This window comes from Cygnus atratus, chromosome 1, assembly GCF_013377495.2.
Source record: "Cygnus atratus isolate AKBS03 ecotype Queensland, Australia chromosome 1, CAtr_DNAZoo_HiC_assembly, whole genome shotgun sequence".
NCBI lineage: Eukaryota > Metazoa > Chordata > Aves > Anseriformes > Anatidae > Cygnus > Cygnus atratus.
In genome coordinates this window covers 206,278,320-206,302,899 of record NC_066362.1, presented here as the reverse complement: position 1 = coordinate 206,302,899, position 24,580 = coordinate 206,278,320, and the positions used below count along the sequence as shown (strand labels likewise).

At 42.0% G+C, this 24,580-nt stretch overlaps 1 protein-coding gene across 3 annotated transcripts in view; it reads left to right on the top strand.

Annotated features, from left to right (window-relative positions):
* Window positions 1–23,522, top strand: part of UVRAG (UV radiation resistance associated) — a 95,213-nt gene extending 71,691 nt beyond the window's left edge. For 2 of the 3 annotated variants that reach the window (XM_035560496.2, XM_035560497.2), the window contains 2 exons: window positions 8,160–8,251; window positions 19,912–23,522. In XM_035560496.2, the coding sequence (XP_035416389.1) occupies window positions 8,160–8,251; window positions 19,912–20,614 (795 nt within the window). In that variant the 3' untranslated portion in view covers window positions 20,615–23,522. Of the gene's footprint in view, window positions 1–3,366; window positions 3,510–8,159; window positions 8,252–19,911 lie in introns of those variants that run through there. The other variant, XM_050708039.1, reaches the window with a different exon arrangement.
* The last annotated feature ends 1,058 nt before the right edge of the window (window positions 23,523–24,580 follow it).

The following is a 24,580-nucleotide window of genomic DNA, read 5'->3' as shown; positions in this document are numbered from 1 at the left end:
AAGGGACTTGACGTACTAAAGGGAACATAAGCACCTTTCTTTGGCCTGGTGCCTAATTCACATAAACATTTCTCAATATTGTGTAAATAGTAATAATAAAAGCTGTTTCAGTTTGCTGAATATAAGCTGTTAGTTGTTCTTGAGAAGGTTGTTGCTTAATAGATTTTGATTTAGTGACCCTGGCTTTAGCTTTTAAGTTCAAATATTCTCTATCATATATGAAATTATTTCCAGTATTGGTGTGGCTTAGCGTTTGTTGGTGTTTGCTGAAGGATGGCATTGTGGTGAAAGGAAAACAGTCTTACCCAGGTTAAGCTATTGGTGTTATACTCCGTGAATGAGAAGTCTTTCCACTTTATTCCAAATCTACTATTTTGTCAGAAGTCAGTCTCTTTTGCCTGCTAAAAGTAGAGTAATGGATGCCTGGGAAGACACAGCTGAGGTGATGAAACATTGGGGCAGGGAGCTGAGAAACCCCAAATTCTCTGCTTGGTCTCTGGTACGGGCTTAATCACTTGCTCTTTAAATGATGCTTTCTAGAAGCAAGAGCTTTTTTGCTTTGAAGTAACAGGTTTCAGAAGGAACAGATCTGGATCAGTGCTGTAGAAAAACTGCCAAGAAACTCAGTTTCACCCATTTTATGTTGAAGGAGTGAGTAGGACCACATGCAAATTTCCCAAAAACTTGCTTGGAAACTATTGCATGGCTCTGAACCCTCATCAAGCGAGGAAACCTCGTTGGTGGCAGAGGTGTTCACAGGCATGTGCAGATGCTCGGCCACCCCCTGGCTTCTGGAGTAGCCCTGGTGAGGCCACGCAGCCTCTCAGCTTGTCACAGTCGCTCTGATTTCCAGCCTAATGAGATGGGTCAGTTCACTGTACTTACCTGTGCACTCACAAAACTACTACACTTTTTGTGTCTGTGGGTAAAAAAGCAAACTTAAAATGTTCTCGTGCAGTCGGGAAGCTAAAGGTATAAAGCAAATGGTACGTGTAAGACAGAGGTACAGAGCGTTACTTGTCTTTCTCGTGGCTTTTGTACATTTAACCTTTTGTTCTGTGCCTGTTGCAATGATTTTTTTAAATACAAACATTTAGGCTGAATGAAGTCATAGGAAGTAAGTGTGCCCACATCTCATAATCCAATAAACATCGCTGTGATGCCGGGGTGTTTTAAGTTCTGACCTGAACCTGGAAAGGTTATGCTGCATAGTTTCATCTCATCGAGCTACAGCACAGCAAGTCTACAGCTGAACAGTAAACGTGGTTTTAGTTATTTGAGTGCTTCACTGGGGAAAGGGGGAAGCTTTTCTGAGGCCAGTAACTGCTCTATCTTCTAAATTGCTTTTTTTTAATGTTCTTTCTGTAAAATGGTCCTGGTATATGAGAGGCACCTTTATGGGCAAGGGGGCCCACCTATGTTATTTTTATAACAAGCCCCCTAACCACCAAATTTTACAGGAATGGTTTACCGATGTAAGAGGCTGTTTCGCTCAGCCTGTCTCTGACAGTGGTTTCCCATATCCTTACTGGGACACCGGACTCGAACCACGAAGGCTAACGTTTGAGACCTCTCTGGAGAGGTATTGTGTTTACTGTCAGGAAGGGCTTCACTAATACGAGCAAGAGTCCTGGAGGAAACGCAGCTTTTGGCTCATCGAGATGTTTAGTTCTGCAGTGTGTTGTGCATGTACTCAAACACGTACTCCGATTTCCTTATTTTCTTGTGGTCTATCTCCAGTAAACGCTCTTGCTGTGAAACCAGAATCCAGTGTTAAATATCGCCTATTATCAGACTTCGGTTTTAAAAATTTGAAGAAAACTTGTAAATTTCTGGTGGGATTTTACAGCTTGCTGAGCATTAACATTCAGGCTGCTGCTGCTTGCAGATAATGGTTAGGCTTTGTGTTTTTGTGGATGCGAGATGAAGAAGCAACTTAATGCAATTCTAAGGTCAATCAGAAGGTAGAAGGGAAGTAGATCTGTTATCAGTAGAGAATATTTCCCTTGTCACTGTTGAATCACTTCTGTACTTGCATTTCATGCCTGAATTTCCCCTGCCTTTCAGATGGACGTGGATTAAAATCCTCCGGGGCGAGAAGGGAGGAAAGAAGGCAGATTGTTTATGGGATAGCAAGAACCAGTGGTGAGGAAAAAGTTACCGTATGAACTTGATGTAGTTTGTGAGAACTGAATGAATTAGAGCTCCGTGCTAACTCAACGTGCGCAGACACTTAGCCATAACATCAACGTTTCCCAAATGTAGCATTCACCCTCTTGGAGCAGTGACCTTGCAGCATCTTGACTCTCAGATGTCACTGCTACAGACCTAAGTAAAAGAAGAGGTGAATATCTTCTTCCTAGAAGCCTCTCCCTTATCAGTGGGATGGGATCAGCCTGTTTTAGACCGAACATGTTATAAAAATAAGTGTGATTGTAAGCAGCCTTTCAAGGGACAGCATAAAACAGTTGTTATCCCATTGCTGCTTTGATTCCTGTTTGTGTGCTTTATTTGTTATTGCTAAATGTGATGGGAGTCCTTGAAGGCAGTTTTCCTGAAGGCTTTTCTTATGCATGCTGGGTCAGCTTGAGCAATTTTGTGTGCTCAGTGGGTTAATGGAGGTACATGGATTTTCAAAGTGGCTGATGTCACTGATTTCTTCTGTTAGTTTAGTACTCTTAGAAGAATTGCAAAATTAACATCTGCTTTTCGAGGTGGACCTCTGAACAGCATTGAAATCCACTTGGGAGAGGAAGGCAGGTGTTGGCACATCAATGTACAAGTCAGCAAAACAGTAAAAACAGCTCTGTATCTGAGCACTTCTTGTTTTGGATGAGGATTTTGGGTGAGGACTGTCACTTCTATGGCAGTCTCTGTTCCTTCCAAAAGTGAGGTTGACAAGAACTTTACAACAAATCTTCATCTCAGTACTTGCTGTATTGCTTTCTTACCTCTCCTACTTCCTAAGAAGCTTGGGGGAGTAAATCGTTAGATTTACTTCCAATCTTGATAGATATTAATACGCTGCCAGTCTTTTAAATATGAAAAGTCAAAATGAATTTTAAATTCTTAATTTTGAGATAGGCTGTCTAAGGAGCTAATTGATAGCATGATGTGTTTCACTAATGTTGCAGCTTCGGGGTTCTGCAGTAAACCTCCAGAGGGGGGAACAACCAGCTAGACTTAATGAAACAAAGGAGAGCAACACGTTAAGAGTGCAAATAATCTCAAATTTTATAATTTCCCCCCAAAGGTATAAACACACACAACTGTTTATATAGCAGCAGGCATTATTTCACTGATCCCCCAAGGTTGTTTATATAGCAACAGGCATTATAACAACACTTTCTGTTTTCATTATTGCAGTGCTTAGTCATCTGAATCCCAGCCAGTGCTCCTTCGTACTCCGAAAAGTCATCCAGGATCTTGTAAAACAATTAACTATGTCATTTTATTAAAACTTGCTTTTTATATTTGTGTCCCAGCGTTTGACATCCTCTGAAAACCTTATGTATATGCTTGGCTTCTAACCAGTGCTGTGAACTTCATTGAAAGAACATTTTTGCTTCTATTTTTGTTTGTGTGTGTTCGCATTTGTGGAGCAGATGTCCTTTTAAGTTCTTGAAGCTATTAAAAAAAAAAAAGCCTCGTTTAACTGAAAATAATTCCAAAACTGCTCAACTGCCCTAAGAATACATGAACATGGATAGTGTAATAGTGACTTGGGTACCCCTGTTGTGTAGATAAAGATAGTTTTACAACAGCACGCTACCACGTTGACGACCTGCTGACTGAAGTACCTTTTGTCTGAGACCAAAGAAGTGCAAAAATGCTGCAGGTTTCGGTGCAGACTCGAGTATTATGCACAACAAGCACTGAAGTGGCCGGTGTCCTGAACTTTATGAACAGTCTGAGCTACGAGACTGCTCCCACGTGTCTTCGAACAAGATGAATATGGCTGGGGAAGCAATGTGGGAAATGATGAACAGATGAGTTTGGGATTGGAGTCGTTGGGAGCTCCTTTAAAAAAAAAAAAAAAAAAGGGTATTCCAGACCAGGTACTCTGTGGTTTCTCTTTGGAAGTAAATGCATGTGCTCTTGTACCACTAGATATTAAATACTCTTACGGGCATTAGGATAGGAAATGGCCTACTCTTTGCACCTAAATGCAGGATATCGTTATTTTTCTTAAGAGGCAAAAGCCCTAATTTCAATCTTGGGTGCAACCCGATATTACGCAGAAATAGGAAGATAGCTAAGTGCTTTCTTTTTAAGCCAGTTTAAGTGAAGAAGTTTAATAGCTCTAGTATTTCCTACCTTATGGAGTTTGTAGGAGTGGCTGAACCCATGCAGGTTTGTGTTTTAGTTTATTGGCAAATGGGGTGGCTGTGCTTGTCATGATCTGGTGAATGAATACTTATCTTTGAGCTGTTATCTTTAGAAGGGGGGTAACCTCTTATGTCATCTTACGTGATTTTAATTAAGTATAGCTGTCTGATTGACAAGATAAATGACCTGGAAGATGTTTGGGTAGCAGCAGTGGATTGTAGAGATGCTCAGGGTGGAGCTGCTCCCTGCCGAGGCACAGGGAGCTTCGATCCAGGCACTGCACAGAAGGAACTTCAGGTAGAAGCTGGAGCAATGCAACACATTTCTTCTACGCAAAGCAAAGAGTTTAAACCAGTCGTGCCCTGCTTGCTGCAAGTTCAGGTGAACTTGTTTGTCGAGCCTCACCTTCAGCTAATGCTGTGGTGTTTTGTTAGCTGGAACAATTCTCTTAAATTCCATCAAAAGGCAAAGAATAGAAGCCTTTTAGTAGGAAGTTAATGTGTGCTTTAAGAAAAAAGCTTTCACTCTGGGAACTGTTGTTTTAAATGCAGCTTGTTTCTGTGCTTATGGATCTCTGCGATGATGCTGGAAGAAATAGCAGAGCATGATATAAAATACCCGCTAGTGTGATAGGCAGGTCTTTTATAAAGATAGACTTGTCCTTAATTGTCCTTAATATAAATTTAATATCTTATTTCTTTAGATTCTTCTGTACAGGCGCTTCCCGAAACTGTCTTAGAACAAATCAAAACTCAGAGACTTTACAGAAGCAGACTCAAGGCAGCTACCTACTAGTAGTTACAAATACTGTCTTCTCTTCCAAGACTACTTATAACACTGAAATTAAGTTTATCATACAGGTTTTCTAAGGTCAGAGGTTACAGATGAAAGTTTTCTGAAAAAAGGATCACGTTAGATGAATTCAGGTTTGTTTTTAAAGATCTTAGAGAACCATACTCTCTTCGCCATTATGTTTTCCTACCCTCTTTACATCTCGAGTTAGCTAACTTGGAAAGCTCTCAGTTACCCCAGAAGCCAAAGTAACAAAGCTCAGTGAAATGTTGAAACTTTCTCATTTTGAGACGAGTAAAAGGAATTTATCTGTGATTGAAGGAAATTAGAAGGTGAGTTATTTTCTTAAATATCAATACCCTTAAGCTCTTCTGTCTTGAACTCTTCATAAAGCGTGTGCATCCTGTTTGCTGCCTCTTGCTTCTGTGGGGTAAGAATTGCTGGTGACTGGTTTGAGAGCAGAATTAGGAAGCTCTGTGAAGTGCCTGATGTCTTCAGCTTGTTTCCCGGTGCGTTTACTCCGTGATTTTGCTCAGTCACACGGCATTTCACGCAGCACTTGGGAAAATGAAGCTGCGTAGAGGAGCTAAATATTAGTAAGGAAATGGCAATTAATATTTTATTGCCTGAGCATCGTTAATGATTTACTTACGGTCCCGTGGTGTATACACAGTCATAAATGGGAGCACAAATCTTGGGCGCTTGTTCATTCAAATTAAAACAGGCACGTTTTCTTTGGATGGCTGGTCTGTAATATCCTGGAGGAACAATCTAATCTTTAAATAAAACGCTGCGCTTGTGAGTGATACTTGGTTCCTTTGGAAACTTAGCGTGGGGCGGGTGGAAATGGTGCTGTTTAACAGCAGCAATTGAAAATCAAACTGCTTCTTAGGAGAATCAGGACAGCATGCAGGCACCTCCTGCTGCTCCTCTTCCTACCCAGACTCTGTTTCACTGCTCTTCTTCTTGCTGCCTTTCTCTCTGCATCTTCTGCTGGTGAGCACAAGGAAGAGAAGTTCTGTTTTCTCAAATAAAAGAGAAATCTCAGGGTTTCTCCTTCTACATTTTTTGCTGTGGGCTGTGCATGTGGTGGGTTCTCCAGGAGAGAGATTTTTAGGTTCACTTTGTAAATATATCATCATCAGCTTGTACTGATAAAGTCACTTAAGGCAATATCCCTTTTCTTGAGGCAATTACAAAGATGGGGTAGAATGTAATTTATAAAGTTAAACCCATCATTTTTTTCTAGAGGTTTCACAAAACTTGCATCCTAACTTTACATACTATTTATACTATATTTTTTTTAGCAGAAGCAATGTTTTTGTACATGTCTTTTGATACAAGTGTGTCTCAAGTGCATTCTTCTGATCTTGGCTGTTGGAAATAGAGGTCCTTTAATCCAATTCTTTTCATGCTATGAAACCTTAGAATTTAAGGATGACTGTAAAAATGGGTATTCTATAAAAAAAAAAAAAAATGATTGTAGTAGGAGGAACAAATGTAATGGTTTTAATTTTATTTTTTTTGCTTTTTTCATTTTTTTGCCCCAGGCTAGTTCTTTGGTTAACCAAATCCACTGTAATCCCATCAGGAGAATGTGGTGATCATTTAGTAATTTATATTGTATGCTTGTCTTAATCCAGGTTCTGTCACTGTAGCAGAAAATATGAACCCAGACCCACCATATGACTTGGCTGTGTCCATATGGAAATAATAAACTATGTAATAAATGGCCTCCTGTTGTACAATGCAGTGCCGAGGATGATTTTCTTCCAAAGCAATTTTTCTTTCTAAAACTCAGACAAGTATAGAAATCATTCCCAATTTCAAGAGCCTTTTTCTATGGAGAAACTGTTTAGGTCTTTGTTGGGGAAGTCGCATGGGCTCCTGGTTCAGGTCAGAAACCTTTCTAACTCAGAGGATGCTTGTCTACATCTTGATTTCATGAATTACGGAAACAGGTGTGTAGCTCAAAGAAATATAATATTTAAGTGGTATTATTCAATATTTTAGCAGCTAGCTTCATCAGTACCGAATTTGTGCAGGTCTGAGGCAAGGTGCAGCTTCTAGAGGGTTTTAATATCTGCTGACAACTGCCTATCAATTTGATACTGCTTCATTCCAATATTCTTTATAATGACACTGGAATTTAGGGATATTTTCCATATTTGAACCACACGAGGGATAAATCACCCTGCAGATCTTCCCTGAAGTTTTGGGATTCAAACCTGAAGACTTTCCCTTCCTTCCGTGTGCCATTTTCTTCAAAGGCGTTTTTAGCCGGGGACTTTTTAAGTGAGTAGTTTATAATGATCAGCAGTGAATTAAACTGTATGTACTTTGTTTTGATAACCTGAGGGTAAAAACAAGTTGCAGTTTGCATGGAGTCAGCATATTGGAGCTTTTAATTTCTGGTTGCATCTCCTTAATTCCAGGTAGGAATTCATACTTGGGCTAAAGCAGGTCGATGTTAGAACCTGCTCTCTGAGCCACGTGGCATTGGGTTTAATTACGAAAATAGTATAAATGTTGATATAAACTGTTAAAAGAACCCAGATTTAGTTCAGCCCTGTGACAGTCTGTATTTTTACTAGTTGATGTTGCTGTAATAATTCCTCTACTGATTCCAGCTAACACTGATACGCTTAGGATGACAGACGACACTTGCATGGAAATAAATTTTTCGAATCGGTGAATGTAGGACATTGTGTTGAAAGTCAGTCTGCTCCCTTAATAACTGTGCTTTTATTAAGCTGTGAGGCCACTCTCCCGTTACAGATAGGAAACGGAAAAAGTGTAATGAGGTTTAACAGTCGTATTGACTGATCATTTTGTCCCTGTTCTTGGGTGGGTTTTGCTAATCTGAGGTTATGAGTATTAAATGGAATATTTCCTTAAGGGTAATAGATCTCATGGAACTGCTTGATTATCCTACGTTTTATTTAAAAACCTGACAAATTAACCGAGCATATTACTATATCCATTGGAATCTGGGGTTTGGAAAGCCTTCCTAATTCTACTTTTTCCTGTTTTTGTAGCTTAGATATCAACATGGGCTGAGTACTCCAGATCTAAGGCAAACTCTTCCTAACCTGAAGAATTTCATGGAGCTTGGGCTAATGGTTAGATGGTACGTATTTTTCTATGATTGTATCTTTCTTTTTCCTTGTGATTTAACCTTGTAATTTAAAGGAGGTGGATGCTACAGGAAATATCACGGTAAAGATTTTTCACAAACGAGCAGCTCCTCTTGACAAGTGAAGAGCGCTCAGTGAAGGTAATTACTTTCTCAAACTACAGGCTGCACATATAGTAAAATCTTTTTGGCTTTTAACTTCTGCTTTTGTAATGTCTTTCATGTGATGGGCCCGCGACACTTGTGGGGGGTTTGTGGAAGGGAAAAGACTGTGTAAAATGCAATGTTTTTACCGAAAGGCAGTGAAGTATTTTGTTAAGACTACATCTAAGGGCTGGTAGTAGATGCACCTTGTGTATTGTAATAGTCCAGGAGGATGGGAGGGCAGAAAGGTGCTAAGTAGATCAGGTCTTACAGCCTGGTCAGTGTCTGCCCTGCCATTTGTTTTAAAGTTTAATCCAGGTGAGCTGCATGGAAATCTGAATTACAGTCAACACCATCTGAGCATACTCGCTGGTAAGGAAAATAGTCATTGCATGTTGAGTGTTGCTGCTAAATGGGAAGCTACGTTAACCAGGAACTGAACATTATTGAAGCCTTCCAGGGAAATCTTAATTGTTTCTGCTCTGATTTGCTGTGGAGGATCCAAAATCTTCTCCACCGTCTTTGTAGAAAGTCAATGCAAACTGGTTTCTGTGTTACAAGACCAAGCTAGCGTAGGGTTACTTTGCAGAAGCTGTTTGAGCATGAGTTTTGAGAAATTCTCCTTAAAACCACAGAGATCATAAACTTCAGCAAATGTCAAAGGCTATTTACTACTGAGTGTGCTTCTGCAGGTAGTAGATGCTTCATATTCTTATTTTTTATCTATGGTCTTTGAATTATGACTGCTTGTACACTGTCTTCCTTAACAATTTTTGTCCTGCATTCCTATCTTCATTCTTTGGGTGCCCGAATCCCACCCAAACATAGCACTGTGCAGTTTTAGGAGTCCTAGGTTAATTATTCACCCCAGCCCCAAGGATGTAGAGGTCATGTATGGTCCCTGTGCCGTTACCTGGTCTTGTGCAGATGCTTTGGATGCTCCAAGGTGTTGAAAATACTGTCCAGTGTGAGGTAACCACTCCTGTTTGGTTTCTTTGGTGCCAGATCACTTGATGATGCCCTGGTGACAGACACGGACTCCATCACTGCTTCAGTTCACCTGAGAAATAACTTTTTTTTTGGCGCAGATAGTGCTCAGTTAGGTTGGAAGGCTGCTGCCAGCCTTCCTAAAGGAAACTAGTGGTTTCTAATGGGATAATGAAATACTAAGCACTAATAGGCAAACCTGAATATTTTGGGGGCATATATACAGCTTCTAGGAGACTCGGAAAACCATGTTTGAACAAATTTTAAAATCTGACGTGAAATGACAGTAAATATTGTGACAGTGGTAGTCACAAAGCTTTAACAGTCGATGCTTTCTAATGTATATAGCAATGGATATAACTTTGTAATGCTGTTTAGATTGTATCTGAATCCTTTGTGTGTTAAACCAACAGAAGTAGCGAGGTCTCTATTAGCAATGTGATGCAGACTACTCTCTGGTCACTCTCTGCATGACAAGAATAGGGGCAGCACAATATAAGGTAGGTTTTTCTGGTGATGGAAACACTTGAATTGAGGCAGAAAAAGTGTAGTGATAAATAATCCTTCGTTGAAATCAAGGTGCAAACCCTGCTGATACACAGCTTTTTCAATTGTGTTCCCAATTCTGCAACTTTAAAAGATTTTGCTTTTCGAAAAGATTCTTATTTCTGATTTCTAGTAGGCTCCTAAAATGTTGCTAGGCTCTAAAAGTATTTTTTTTTTTCCTGCAATATACAGAATGGGGGAAGGAGAACACTTCACTCCTAAAGGCAGATTCCGATCACATGCATGCACTTCAGTACAAAAAAGGAGGAAAAAAATTTGCTGCTCCAGTTGAAAGTTACAGGAGCAGGCTTTTCAAACAGGGTTAGTGCCTTAGCGAAGTGCTGCTCCGTATCAGACCCTGGGACAAAATATCTACTGCAGTGAGTAACAGCAACTAAAATCCTATAGGATGTCATTGTGCCACAGCACTTTCCAGCCCTTATTTCTGAGTTGCTCTTCAACTTTGTTATCCTTTATCCCTTGTATAGGAATTCTGATCAATGGGAGCTAATCTGGTTTCCGAATCATTTCCTTTGACTGGGAGGATAGTTTTGGCAAAGAAAAACAAGTAAAGGAGGAGAAAAAGTATCCTCTTTGACTAGTACTGTAAGAAGTGTTGCCTAAAGGAAATTCAGCTCAGCCAGCAAGACAGTGGAAGTAAGCAGGCCCTGAGAAAAGGAACCTCAGTCCCTTGTACGGTTTAATACTGTCAGTAATCTCAACCACAGCTAAAAAGATTCTCCCTGCTTTTCTTATCCCCTAGCAAGGTGTGTAAAGAAAAGCTTTCTTCATCAGGAAAACGAGTTTGTGGGTGATGTACATCCCTGTGATCCAGAAGTCCTAAGATGCTGTGTGGTCCCCTAAACAGATCTGAAAAGGAAGGGCTAGAACACCTAACCCATGACTTCTGGCACACGTGTGTACTCATCTGTGGGGTGGGAGGCGTACAGGGTGATAAATGTCTCCTTCAGTCCTGAATAAGCAGAGCTGTGATGACTCTGGGACGTGTTATATGGGAAAAACGTTCAAAGTGTAGGTACCTGTTCTTCCCTTCTCATAGACCCTAGCCTTGAAAACTGTTAACGGAAGCTTTAGTTAGGCATTAGGGCTTTTGCCTTCATACAAGCAGCGTTGTTTTTTTTCTCCCTGTTAGGTGAGACGCAGTCATTAGCAAGACAAAACACATTTTTGGCGGGACAATATTTCAAAACATGCAGGAATATTAAGCATCGTTCTCCGGGAATATCGCGTTCCCTCCTTGCCCCCATATGAATGTCTATGCCTCATTTCCTTCTCACCTCCAAGCCTTGCATGCATAGTTGTTCATTTGTAACTTTTTTTTTGTTAAGGCTAATGATTCTAAACAAGGCTTCTTAGTGCTTCCTAATAATATAAATGGAAATGAGCCTTTACAGGGAGTCTAGCTCAGGGGGAAAACTGGCCAGGCTTTCATAATCGGGCATTGCAGTTGAGCCCCATACGTAGCGGAGTACAGATGCCCACTGTCTCGTGAATAATATCTGCTTACATATATTTAAGCAAGCATAAAAGCCACCAGCTGTTAAAATGAAGATTGGAAGGGATTTTTCGTTTGCAGGATACAGTAGGTGAGTAATCCAATACCCTCTGCCACAGACCGTAGTCAGCAAAGTATTTCCAGGTTATCCTTCATTTGCAGGAGGGAGAGTAGGAGCACGTGAGGTAGTGATGAGTTTCTCTTATTTACAGATTCGTTTGCACAGACTGCTTTGTTTTCTGTTGCTCAGCTGCAGGTCTTCACTTTCCTGTGTTATCGCTGTAGAGGGTTTTTGCTGAACTGCTGTCAAATCAAAAACTGGTAAACACCAACACTCACGTTGTGTTTAGTTTCTCTTTCAGCAGGACATACTCATCATTTTTGCTTTTCTCTAGAAACATCTGTGTTTCTTTGCAGCCTGGAGTGGAATGGAATCCCCTAGATAATCGGGGTAACCTAAATCCTTAGTTATTTCAGGCTTAACCTCCTTCTCTGATAAGTATCAGTTTAGATCTGAGTACAAAAGAGTTTCTTTACTCCTCCAGACCATAAAATAAAGACAAACAAAAATCCCCACAACTTTAGTGGATGAGCCAACTATTTCCCACTTCTATCACAGCAAATTTGGCAGTTGTCTTTTACAGTCTCTGCCCCAGGCTTTTGTGAACTCCATTGTTCTGCCTGGAGCCCTGGGGCAGCCCTTGGCCCCATTGCAGATCCGGTGAGCCTGGAGCCTTTTATCAACGTTTAATTGCGTTGCTGCTGGATCCCTCTGCCTGGTGAGATTTGTGTTGTTTTGGTTTCTCAGGCACGACACTGAAATGATTAATACATGTTTTCACATCCCAACTTGCATGATTTATTGCATCAAGCTTGCAGGTCTACAAGCTCTGCTTCCCTCTACATGTCTCTCCTGGCACCTATATTCTGCCGTGTTTACTTTTCTTTCCCTTTACCCCTACTGCAAAATATTGTTTGTATTGTATGTAGATGAAATCAAGAAGAAAATCAAGCGTGTTGGTTCCCACACATGCTGTTACGGAGGCTACAGAAGTGCAAAAACTCATTTTTCAGGTATCAGGTCTGGCTGTTGACCAGACTCACTTTCTGAAGGTGAAAGATAACGAACCAGAATTGTCGATTTAGTCTATCCCAGTTGTGGTGCCCAGAATCTTTTTCTTTTGGGGAATAATTCTCCCCACTTCCAGTTTCTTAGTTGTGGGGTCTCACCAGCTTCCAGAAAAGCAGCTCATTTTTTAAGACCAGCTTTTGCTAATGCAAAAGACTCTGTGCAGTCTCTCTGAAAATCTCTCTCGAGCATATTCCAGCTTTTGAGAGCTTAAATCTTTACTTAGACTGCACGTTTTGAACTCGAACATCATTTTATTCCTTTCTGCACGTTCAGATTTATCTTTCACAACTCTTTGGATCATGCTTGCATTAAATCAAGAGACTTTCAGCTTTTTCTGTCCTTCAGCTCAATTCAGTTTACTCTAACTTTGAGGGTTAGTATTTGTGGTTATTAGTAGCAAGTACAGAGCAGGCTGCAAATTTGAGCTGTCCAGTGAGCAGATATTTTCCTAGTGAATAAATTAATAGGCTTATCTAATGGAGACAATTGCATGTATTCCTTTAGAAATTCACGTCTGTAGTCAGGAGATGTCCTTTGGAGCCCTCATCAAAAAGCTTTACCCCAAAATACTTGTTATGCCAAGGCTTAATCATTAAATTTGAGTTTTGGAGGTATCTCTTGATTCATATACTGCTAGATTCAAGAGGAGGCTAAAACTTAATGTTCGAGTTAAGAAAACTCTGGTAGCTTAATTTATGATGATTTTTTTCATAGAAAAATAGCGTATGTCAGAATTTCTCAGCTGCCAAACGACGCAGTTTCACCTTAACTTTGTATTGGCAGCTTCCCCTTGCAGCCCTGTCGCTATTGTGCATTATTTAAGCAGTAATCTCTGAGAAGGTGAGAAACTATTATTGCTTTTTAGCACAGTTGACATGATATTGGCTCGGAGTTGTGCTTGGAGCTTCAAACATTTCAGATGGCTATAAACCAACTTAAACACCTTCATTTAGTGTTCTTACTGCCATGAGGTCATAGTTTGCAACAAAAAAGATCAAATGGTGTTTAAGTTATTTTTTTGAAAGTATTCTCATACCAAAGAGCTGTAGCTGTGGATTTTGGCTCTTGGCCAGACAATCAAGATTTAGTATTTTGACCAGCTGTGATCCAGTAATGTTCCTCCAAGGAAACATTTTGTGGGGAGGAAAAGATACATATTTGAGCCTGTGAATTGTGTTCTGTCTCTCAGAGTGCTTTACAGTTTCTCGGTGCCCGTTGCAGACAGATTAAATAATTGCAAGTGAATCTGACCGAAGGAACTTTTTATCAAAACTGGAAACAGATTACAACAGGAATCTGTTCTCTGGGAAAAATAGCTTTAGGAAGGTTTGTGTCCTCTTTCAATCACTTTAACTTACATGGTTACAGCATGGGATTTGTGTCTTGCACTTCAGGTCTGCAAGTCTCCCCGAATGGACTAAGTATTATAAGTAAAAATGAATATTTTGGGGAGAAGGCAGCTACTTTGTAGTTATGCTGCCTTGTAGCTGAAGTTAGACTATGTATGAATTGATGTTCTAGATTTGGATTCAGTTGAAACACGGAGACTGGTGATGATGTAATTCTCTTATCTGTAATGTCCAATAAATCTGAGTTTCCCTTCCATTTTTGTTTTTAATTTAGCAATCCTGCATCCTAAGAGCAATTCAACATACTCCTGTACGTAACTCACTCTAGTCTGGTCCAACTTGATGACTTAAAGCCATTAAGGCCTGATGACAGTTCATCAAACCAGGTTTTATACTCCACTAGTCACAGGCTGTTCCTTTTGGACAGGTGTCCACATCTGTTTGCCATCTCAGAAGTTCAACCAAGTAATTGTGGCTGGAAGCTGAACCAGCTCACCCCAAGTAATTCAGGTCAAGGTAGTGCCTTGGAGTAAAGGCCTGCGCTCCTGCATGCCAAACTTTTTTCACTAGTGAGGATACCTTAGTCTCTAAAGTTTCTGGGCAATTGGATGTTAGTTTTTTAGCATGATGTGCTTTTTCTTATTCGTTCCGTGAGCTGTGAAGCTGATAAAGAATCTCTTTCTCTGGGCTTTGCCTTGATGCAGTGCTGTGAGTTCTGGTAACGATACAGCCTTTTCCTCGGGGAAAATGCAAACAGGCTAGAGACCCTCCATCAGCTGCTCGTTTTTGTAAAATTTAATAGCAACCTAGTATTTCTGAGCTCTGTGCTTCTCTACGAACATTTCTTCTGATCCAAAAGCTCAGTTTGACTTCTCATTCTCACGTGGCAGAAGGCGAGGGAACAGGTTAAGATCCCTTGACTTAAATACTTAATCCACTCTAGCTAAAAACTGTTTAGTTTTTATTTTATTTGCCTGCAAATATTGTCATTGTTCTATTTTAAAGCATAGAGAAAGCTGTGCGTCTTACCAGGCTTGCCTGCTAGATGTTCATCACTCAGCGCAAGCTGGTTGCTCCATGGACAAGAAGAGGCACCTTGAGAGGGTGACAGTGCCATAAACAGCTCGCAGGATGGTGTTGCCCACCCTTCTCTCCAGTGCTTGCACTTTTGTTTTTTCTGTCCAGTGACTGTGGAAGAAGTCTAGGCAATGAACTCTTAGGTGGCTGGTCTCCAAAGTCCTCCATGCACATTTATTTTTATCTACATGCTCGAGCTAGTATTTGATAAGCAGTTAAGCCATTCTGCTGACTTCATTCCCACTCTCCCAGCTTTGGGCTATTATCCCCGTATTTATTCCTGACTGAAGCAAAGCCCATCCCAGTCATATTGGCAGCAATGAATGGTTTCAGAAATCTGCCTGCATATGTCTCCAGCAGCTTAAAACCTGATCTCACAGGCTGAAGTAAGGTCCTTTTAATCACGCGTAGTTTAAGGAGCCTGACTGCAAGTGCTCTTTGTTTTAATTCATTAGTTTGAATGCTTACATGATAAATGAAGATGATTCCTGCTGCACTGCCCTACGGGGCAGCCCTTCTGCACTCTATTAAAGAACTGGGAAGTTATTTTGTAAACGAGGGAGATTAGCTCTGCATTGCTGCTACATTTAGTCTGTTGGATCACTTAGTGTAGATCATTCTGCCAGTTCAACTTACGAAGGAAGGGAAGATTTTTTTTGGCTGCGGGACTAAAGAGGTATTGTTCAGATAAACATAACGTGTTAGCTTGAATAGCCTTGTCATAACAAGTTCTTTAAAACCTCTCCTGGTCCCGCACGCTAATTAATGTCTCACCCTTTTACCCGCAAGGCCTAGATTTACGAAGGAATTTAGGCATGTTGCTTTTTTGGAGGAACTTAAATTTACATGCCCACCAGAACAATTTATAAAGCTGCTTCTCTCAAGCTAATTAGACACCACAGGTTTTCGTGCTGGTCTACACAGACACTTAAATTTCTGCTGCTACTGCACCTTCATAGAAGAGTTGCTGTTGTGCCTAAGCTGGACTGATCAGCATTTGCTGAAGGTAATTTGGGGTTTGCCAAGCAGGCAGTCCCGTGCCATACTTTTTGACATGAGTATTTTTGACCTTTAAAGAGTCATTTTTGACCTTTAAAGAGTCTACTGTAAGAGAAATGCCTTTGAGCAAGTTTAAAGTACAGTTCAGTGCGACAAACAGAGCAGTGGCAGGTATTATTCATGCATATAGTGAAAGCTTTGCTTTGGTTTTGATGTTTCCAAGAATTACTTATATCTTGTGTGACAGTTTCACTCTGCAACTTCAGGAGCTAGGATTAAATTTAGGATTGCCTTCTGCTCTTCTCTCCCTACATGACCTCCTCGTCTGAGATGGCTCTTAGGCTTTTTAGGTCTTGCATTTTCTGCTGCAGGGTGATATATTCAGCAGGAGGACCCACTCAAACATGTCTGTAGGCTGCTGGTCAGATCACTGTGGTTGTCACGAGACTTGTCTGGACCCTTTTCTGCCTGCTTACGTCTCAGGCAAGAGCTTTTATCACTAAAATACCATGCAAAGAGTCAATATCCTTGTGACTATTATGAGAAACATTCATCTGTACTTAAATTCACAGTGTACAGTTGAAATTCTTCCAGGATTAGGTTTTGATCTCTTAAACGCCTGTCCCAGGGCTGTGGGTGGTTGAATGAAATTCAGAAAAATGGCAGACTTTCCCGTAAGCCTTTCTCATCGTTGTGCCTAAATCAGAACATAGGAACCTGTCACTGTTGCAGTTCTGATACTTTGGTATCAAAGTCTTTCTGCACTATGCAAAGGATAGAGGATCTTGTAACTTCTGCACCTACCTTATAGACTGTTTCTGCTATCGCTGCTGAAGTCCCTTGGTGAATCTGGACCCAAACTGTCAACAGAAAAATTAACAAGATGCATCTATGTGTCTGCCACCAGTTCTGCATGAAAAAAGTTAGCCCATTTTGTTTGTACAACATGAATTAGTCTGTCTGTTCCTAGTCTTTTATTTCAAATGTGTGGGTTGTTCCTTTGGGATACGTAGCCCTCCTGGGTTCCAGCTGAACAGGAATAAAGTCCTGATTGACTCATCCCTGACAGCTTGATAGAAACCAAGGATGATGGTATTGTTGTTGCAGGGGGTGTTGTGCTGGAATCAGATTTGAGAACAGCCCATTTCTCTTGGAAGAGGTTAGCAATAAATGTCCTTTAAGTTTGAAGAGCAAGCTTGTATGAGAAAGGCTTCCACTTAATTTCCCCACCTCCTTTTTTTGAAATGCATTCCTGCTCAGCGTTTTAAACAGTGCTAGGAATAAAGACAACAGCTCTGTCAAGTAGGTGCAGTCTCGGGAAGGCGTGCTGTCAGGAATTGACAATACAATACAAAAAACATAAACGTGAACTTCAGCACTGCTTCTTTTTCCAAACCTAAAACGCTCAACTGAGCACGTAGCCCACCTCTCCTCTTTGCCTGACGCCTTCAAGTCCCCTGCACTTAGAGCCGCAAGGCGCTGGGGCACCGCAGTGCATGTATCCAACCCCTTGGGGCACGAAGCTCGCAGCTCTCCTGCTTTCTGCCTCTCGAGCCTGGTGGCAGGTATAGGCCCCTCTTAGCAGCCAGCGTGATCCCAGGCTGTGCTTTGGGCTCGGTTTTGTAGGGAGAGCAGAAGAGGGAAGCCTTTCCTGCCTAGTTCTGCAAGGTGCAGCCTTGTTTCTACTCAAAGTGCGAGGTGCATCTCATCACATCTCTGTAGTAAGACATCACAGCATTGCAGGTAGGAGGGAGGTAGTTCAGCTTCACAGCTTCTGTATCTGGAGTGAATTCTGGAGTCAGGAGAGCCTTAGTTACCTTGTACTGAAAAACGTAATGAACAGTGGCCTGTAGTAATCAGATACCACTGGTCCTTGAGGAAATCGTTCACGTAAACAAAGGATGATGTACCCTTTGACCCAAAGATGCGTCTTGAATATGATCTGGCTTTATGAATCTTGGAATTTGTGAATCGTGGAATCTGGGAGTAAATTCCTAAAAGTTACCATTTGATAGTAAAGATTCTAATCACTTGATACAGAGCAAAAGAATTTGTTTTACTGCATTTTGCTATTAAAACTGGAAACGTACTTCTCTCTTTTCTTCCATGTGCTCTTTCTTAAGGAAGATTCAGCAAGCCTGGAGGAAATGTGGACAAAGCCAAGACTTGAGATAAACAGAATCTGATCAAATTTGTAATACTGAGTGCTCATTTATTTTCTGAGCCAAGGCTGAAAGGACTAAGCTGGAGGAAGGGAGGGGAAAGCAGACAGTCCCTGCTATACATCTGCAGTGCACATTGCCTAAGCAAAGCGTGCAGGTGCCCTGCCTCAGATTTTTGTTTGTCATATTTATTTGTAAAACGACGTAATGGTTGATTGCACAGGGGTTGGATAAAGTATTTAAAAGCCACGTATAAAAGTCTCTGGTCAGAAGGGGACTGAGGGCTGATCTCTGAGACCGCTTATGAGCATCTGTGGCACTTGCTGCTTTTTGTCTTAGCATCTCCATGCTCTGAACCTTTGCAGACAGAACTGTGAATGTTGTTAGTTTGCATTTTAAAGGTCAAACTGCAGTTGCAATCTAAGAAGAAGGCTGTTGGGTTTGCTGCTGGCTGCATGTGGGGCACTTACCTCTCTCCTACGCTGTCTGCAACTGTAAATTCTGACGAGCAGCCTTTCCTGGAGGTAATTGGGGTTGTTAGAGGAGAGGAGCGAGCCCGACACGTGTTTTAAAGGGCAGCCTGGGAGGAAGTAAGATGGGAAAGGAAATTAAAGAGCAGCAGTACCGCAAGCAGCCCTCCTGTGGGGACGCTTATTTTTCACAGAGGGACCTTTTGCAATCTAGCTTATCCTATTTACAAGTGGAGGAAAAAGAATGGGATGGAAAAGGATCCACACTAGGGGCTATTCATAACCGCTGTTACAGGATTTTTCCCTGCAAGACAAATCCCAAAATGTATCGGGCGTTGAGTCGAGGAAGAGTTCCTTTGAAATGAAGCTAATGAAGGAGATTTACATTGACAGCAGTTGAATTGTAGTTGTATATTCTGAAGGTTAGTAATAGCTGTATTCAAAAAAAAAAAAAAAAAAAAAGGAAGGAAAATGAACTGGGCACTTAATGTACAACTATTTGCATACAGGTTGGTGATTATATTTGGATAAGGATTAAACCTATGAAAGAAAACTCAAATAACACGCCCCAGATGATGTAAAGCGGATGTTCCAAATTACAGACCCTGAGATAGTGTAAGTGGTCTGGGGAACGGTATGAAATAGTAAAACTGAACTTGTAAATTAAGCCTGATTACTTCGTGTTCCTCAAGAAGCTGAGGTTGACAGTTGTCCAAAAAAGCTTTGGAACAGTTGGCACAGAAAAGCAAAAGATCTGGCAAAAATCATCCCCTGCAAATAGCAAAGTTAGCATCGCTTTTCTCCTTTGTGCAGCTGTCAGGAAAGTCCAGTGTTGGAAGAAGTTTGTAGAGGATTCAACCATTATTACTCACTTTTGAGGAGTTTGTGATGGCCCAGCACAGGCCATAAATACATAAATATACGGTCAACAGTAATAATTCATAAAGTGCAGCTTGGTCCTATAAAATGGTGTTAACAGTACGAATTAGCATAATGTGGTGGTTTCTTGGGTGATTGACTCTTCAACCATGGAGTTTTGTAAATGTTCCCCGCACAATCTTGCCGGCTTTCAGTAAAGCTGTCCTCTGGGGTGTCTTCTGCAGTTCATATGGCATTAAACACGTTTGGGGTTTTAGCACTTTAGGATACAAGTGGTTTGGCCAAACGGAGCTCGGAGTTGCGATAAAATAATTGCTTCAGCCTTTGGTGAAACATCTGTACTGCTCGCGAGCACGCCTGACAGCTCTGATTTATCCTTCCCTTCTTTTATAGTGATCGACACCATACATCCAGTGCAATTCCAGTTCCAAAGAGACAGAGCTCCAGCTTCGGCAGATTGGACGTCGGCTTTTCCAGTGGGCTTCCTTCTCCGGATAAAGGACTCCGAAAACGAGCCAGCACGGGAAACGAGAGACTGCAGCACAAGACTCCTCCTCCTAGTTACAACTCTGCTTTAACGCAGCCTGTAGCCATCGCAGCCCGCGTGGGAGAGTTGGATAAAAAACCTGCCTCGATACCTTCCTCCTTCGATACCTCTGCGGACTCCTCGAAAGGGATCACCAAGAAAGGAGAGGACTCGTGCGGCAGTTTGAACGGAGAAAACGGGAGCCTAAACAGTAGCCAAGACCGGCAGGAATCTTTCGTAGGACATACTAGTGCAATAAACGGGGCGTTGCTGCCCGGTGAGTGCGCTGGCACCGCCAGCAGCGAGCAGCCTTGTGAGTTTCGGCCCCCACTCGGCCCCGTCCTTTGCTGCACCGTGGAGCAAGCAGAGGAGATAATGGGGATGGAAGCGACGGGGTTCAGCTCGGGAGATCAGCTCGAAGACTTTAACTCCATCCCGGTGGAGCACGCCGTGGCGGTGGAGTGTGACGAACAAGTCCTAGGGGAGTTTGAGGAGTTCTCTCGAAGGATCTATGCACTGAACGAAAACATGTCCAGCTTCCGCAGACCGCGTAAAAGTTCGGACAAGTGAGCTTGGACAGGGGGGTTGAGAGCAGACGTTGGGGTGAAATCAGTGATCTGGAATAGAGATAAAATTGCACTTATTCTTTATATTAATTATATATATTAAAAAAGAAAAACCTTAAAGCTATTCCTATGGTGTTAGAAAAAATGACTTGTTACTGAGCACGATAACACAGGATCATGGTATATTCACAGCCCAGGTAAATTTTGATTCTGCTTCCAGTCCTTTTATGTCTGGTATTTATAATCTTTTTTTTTTTTTTAAGGCAATGGAGTCCATTTCTAAATGCTTTCCTGGAAAAAAAAAAAACTTCAAGTGCTGATCAGGCCCTCCTATGAATATGTTTCATTGATTATTATATAGAGCTAAATTTATTTTAGTCTTTTCAGAAGGAAAAAAATTTAAATTACAGTTATGGTAAGACCTCTTTATGTTTTCCCATGTACTCCTGTGTTTTCTTGAGCAACGGGGTCAGTGTTACAGAAATGCCAAGACTTAGCTGTCAGGGGACAGCTTTGTCTTGGCCGTGCTGCGTAGTCACACGAGTTCTGGTTTGCACCGATGGGTCTTCAGCTGGCGGTGGTAAAACCTTGCCCAAGAGCTGAGCACGTGGGGGATCCCTGCGCTTCCTTGTGCAAGGATCAGCTTCATTCTTTCCTCCTTTCCTCCACGCTCACCACTCCTGCCAGCAGAGCCCTTGAGGACTAAATCACCTTAAGGTTTCTTCCAAGAGCCTCAGCAGTTCCCTGTTTTGCTTAGGTGCAGCCTGGCCAAGCTAATCCGTGGAGGCCTAACGAAGGCACCGTGTGAGTGGGGTTGGTGTGCCGTGATCCTCGGCGCCCACCGTGGGCTGCCAGGTACTGTGCAAACGTCTTCATAAAAAAAAATTAAAATAAAAACCAAAAACCCAGACTGAAAACGCAGTCAGCACTTCGGAATTAGGTGAACTTGTGGAGTCGCTCCACCCTCTGCAGAAAGGGAGGCGCTTACCATTATTCCTCTAAATTAATATCCTCTTAACTCTACCATCTGTGCTTTCAAGGAGGAAACTTCCTGCTGGAGGTGCAGGTTGGTGTTAGCTCGGTCCCCCCTGGCACGTGTGTTCAGCTGCATTCATGGGAAAGCAATTTGCAGCCTGCTTTGTGATTCCTGGTATTTGTTTGAGTTTGGATTTCATTGCTCTTGCTTACTATATTGTATACCCAAGAATTTGGGCTCGGTTGTGAGCTCAGAAATATTAAAAAAAAAAAAAAAAAAAAAAAAAAAACCACAAACGTATAGCAGAATAAAAAACACTTCATCACGCCTGGCTTTTTTTTCCTCCCTGGTCTCTGCTTTCTTTTTGAACCAGTGACCTAGTCTTTTTCCTAACTGCACCGTAAGGCTAGCCGAAATTAACTTCTCAAAATGTGGCTATGTATAATCTCAGCTATCTGTTGTCGAAACAAGATGTGTACGTGAGAACCAGTATCCATAATAGCACTGTTCTAGAATATGCATTCTCCAGGTAACACCTTAATGATTGTATTAAAGCTATATTCACACTTCTTCTGTTAGCTTTTAACGGTCGTGTCTGCAGTTGAGTTACTGGATTGAGCCTTTCTACGGTTGATTCCTGATTGAACACAATTCCAGTTCGGGCATGAATTTTGGGCACGTTTGTGAGTATCGTCTCATGAGAAAAGACTTTTCTGTTCCAACCTTGTGACAAGTCCCTAGAGGAAGTGCTGCAGCAGTGTAGGGCACTGCCATCGTCTTTGCGAAGAGCTAGGTAGGGAGCTTTCCCTGTGCTTTGGCGTATTGAAAGCCAGAAATAAACACCTGAACCAAGCACAGCACGTTTTGTTGAGGTGGGCAGAAGATACTCTGTCCTGTAACTGGATGTCTTCTGAGAGCAGAATAACTTTAGGCAAAATTCAGCACTGTTGAGTCAGTCGTGCACACTGAGGGGTAAAATCTGGCACACGAAACAGCACAGGACGGGCTTGGGGCACGCTAATTTTCCTCTAGCTGTGTGCAGTGGTGACTTTCCAAAGCAACCCAAAGAGTAGCGGCGAAGTCACGATGCCTCCTAGGCAGGCACGGAACATCTCGGCGTAATTAAGCAACCCGTGTAATTAGGCTCATAGAGCATCAGTGAGACTTGGGCTTTTTGTCATTAGCTGCACGTTTTCTCAGGTGGCACCCAACCAAATGAAGTCTAGTTTCCTTGCGTTGCCGTTCCTGTGTGAGCCCTGTAACTCTTAATGTGTCAAACGCAACAGTTGACTTCTGTACCCATATCACCGAGCTTCATTAAGAGCTTTCCATGGATGCATCTTCAGTAGGCCTTAAGTTGTCCCCAAATTTTTGCTGTTTTTGTCACTTCCTAGGCAGAAGGTGCGAAGGGGAACAGCATCGCTGGGCTGGGTAAAGCATCGTCGAGCATCTTTGCTGTGAAGGACGGGGGATTGTACAGACTGCAGTCACTTCATGGCTTTTTTTTCTGTGACTTTTTTTCCTCCCCCCCCCCCCCCCCCGTAAATTATTTGAAAATAGCATGGTGGGAGGGAAACAACGAGCGCGACTGAAGGTGAGATGATTTATCATGGCGTGCTTTAAACTGTCAAGAGCCTTTCAGTTCCTGCACAGCTGTGACGCTGTTAAATGTCTGCAAATGGAGCAAACATTTCATTGCAATCTTTTCCCCTCACTAGGAATTCCTGAGATTTTTGAGAATATTAGTTTTGGAAGATCATATCCCACTCTATTTTTATAGCAAGCACAACAGCGTCGGCTTATCATTGCTTGGCCAGGTATTTAAAACAAGCGAAAACAAAATATCCCATAGTAAGTGACACATTAAAACTATGTTGGTAATTGCGGGAAAGCTCATCTGTATTTATAAAATAAAACTGATTAGTATCTCTCAGAAGTTGTGCGTCTTCTGTTGGTGGCTCCTTGGTGTTTGTTTTCCCTACGAGCCTGATTTGAAGTGCTCTGTCCTCCCCGGCCCCCCAAACCCTTTGGCTTGTCGTTCACCAAGCCCCTATTGATCCCAACGTGAATATTTGGGCAAGAAGCCCTGCTGGAAGACCCGACTGCCTCCCTGGCTCCGTTTCACAGGAGAAGGTGCGGCGGTTGTTTGTCTCCTTCATCCGAAAAGATGGCACGCAGCTGGAAAAACAGCTATGGCCGGTGGTGGGGCTGGGAGGCAGCTGGGTCCCTCCAGCTGCGTTCCCTCCTCGGGGAGGCATTGCTGCTCAGCCAGTGCCTTCTGTATCAGCAGCATCCCTCTGCCTGAAAAGTTGGTGTCCCACTGAACTGGAGGCTCCTCACAAGCCTCGGGAGGAGACTGCCCATGCCACGGGGCTGCTGGGGGCCTTCCCTTCCCTTCCCTTCCCTTCCCTTCCCTTTTTTTGGGGGAAGATTGAGGAGAGGAATTTTTCTTTGAGCTGTTTTGCAACCTTGAGCAACGTTACTGAAAGGCAGTTACCTTCGAGTGAATAGTAAGCTCCAACTATAAAAGGGGCTGCATTAGAAGGGTGCTGGAGGTGCTTCTAGGCAAACCTTGGGCTCTTTCTGTACCTTGGTTTGTCACCTCCAAAGCGGCCAAAGAAGACTTTTCTTCTTCGGTTGTGTCCTAACCTGTGTGCAAAAAGGCTGTAACATGCCAGCAAGAAAGTCAACTCCTGCAAGATTTCATTGCTGGTTAGTTCAATATCAGCTTATTTTCTGTACAGTAGAAAGCAACACCGTTTTACATTTTGTTTTACGTTTTGTTTTACATTTTCCAATTTAAAAAATAAAAAAATAAGAAATTGGAAAGCTTTTTTCTACAAAGTAATTGTCTGATGTCAGCTTTGGTGCAGATGAAATCTGTCCTGCGCATTGCATTGACTAACCTGGCTTTTAATCTGCTGGGCCCTATTCAATCTAACAATTAGGTTACTTTTTAGAAGTTGTCCTGATAAAACCACGTTTGAATTCCTG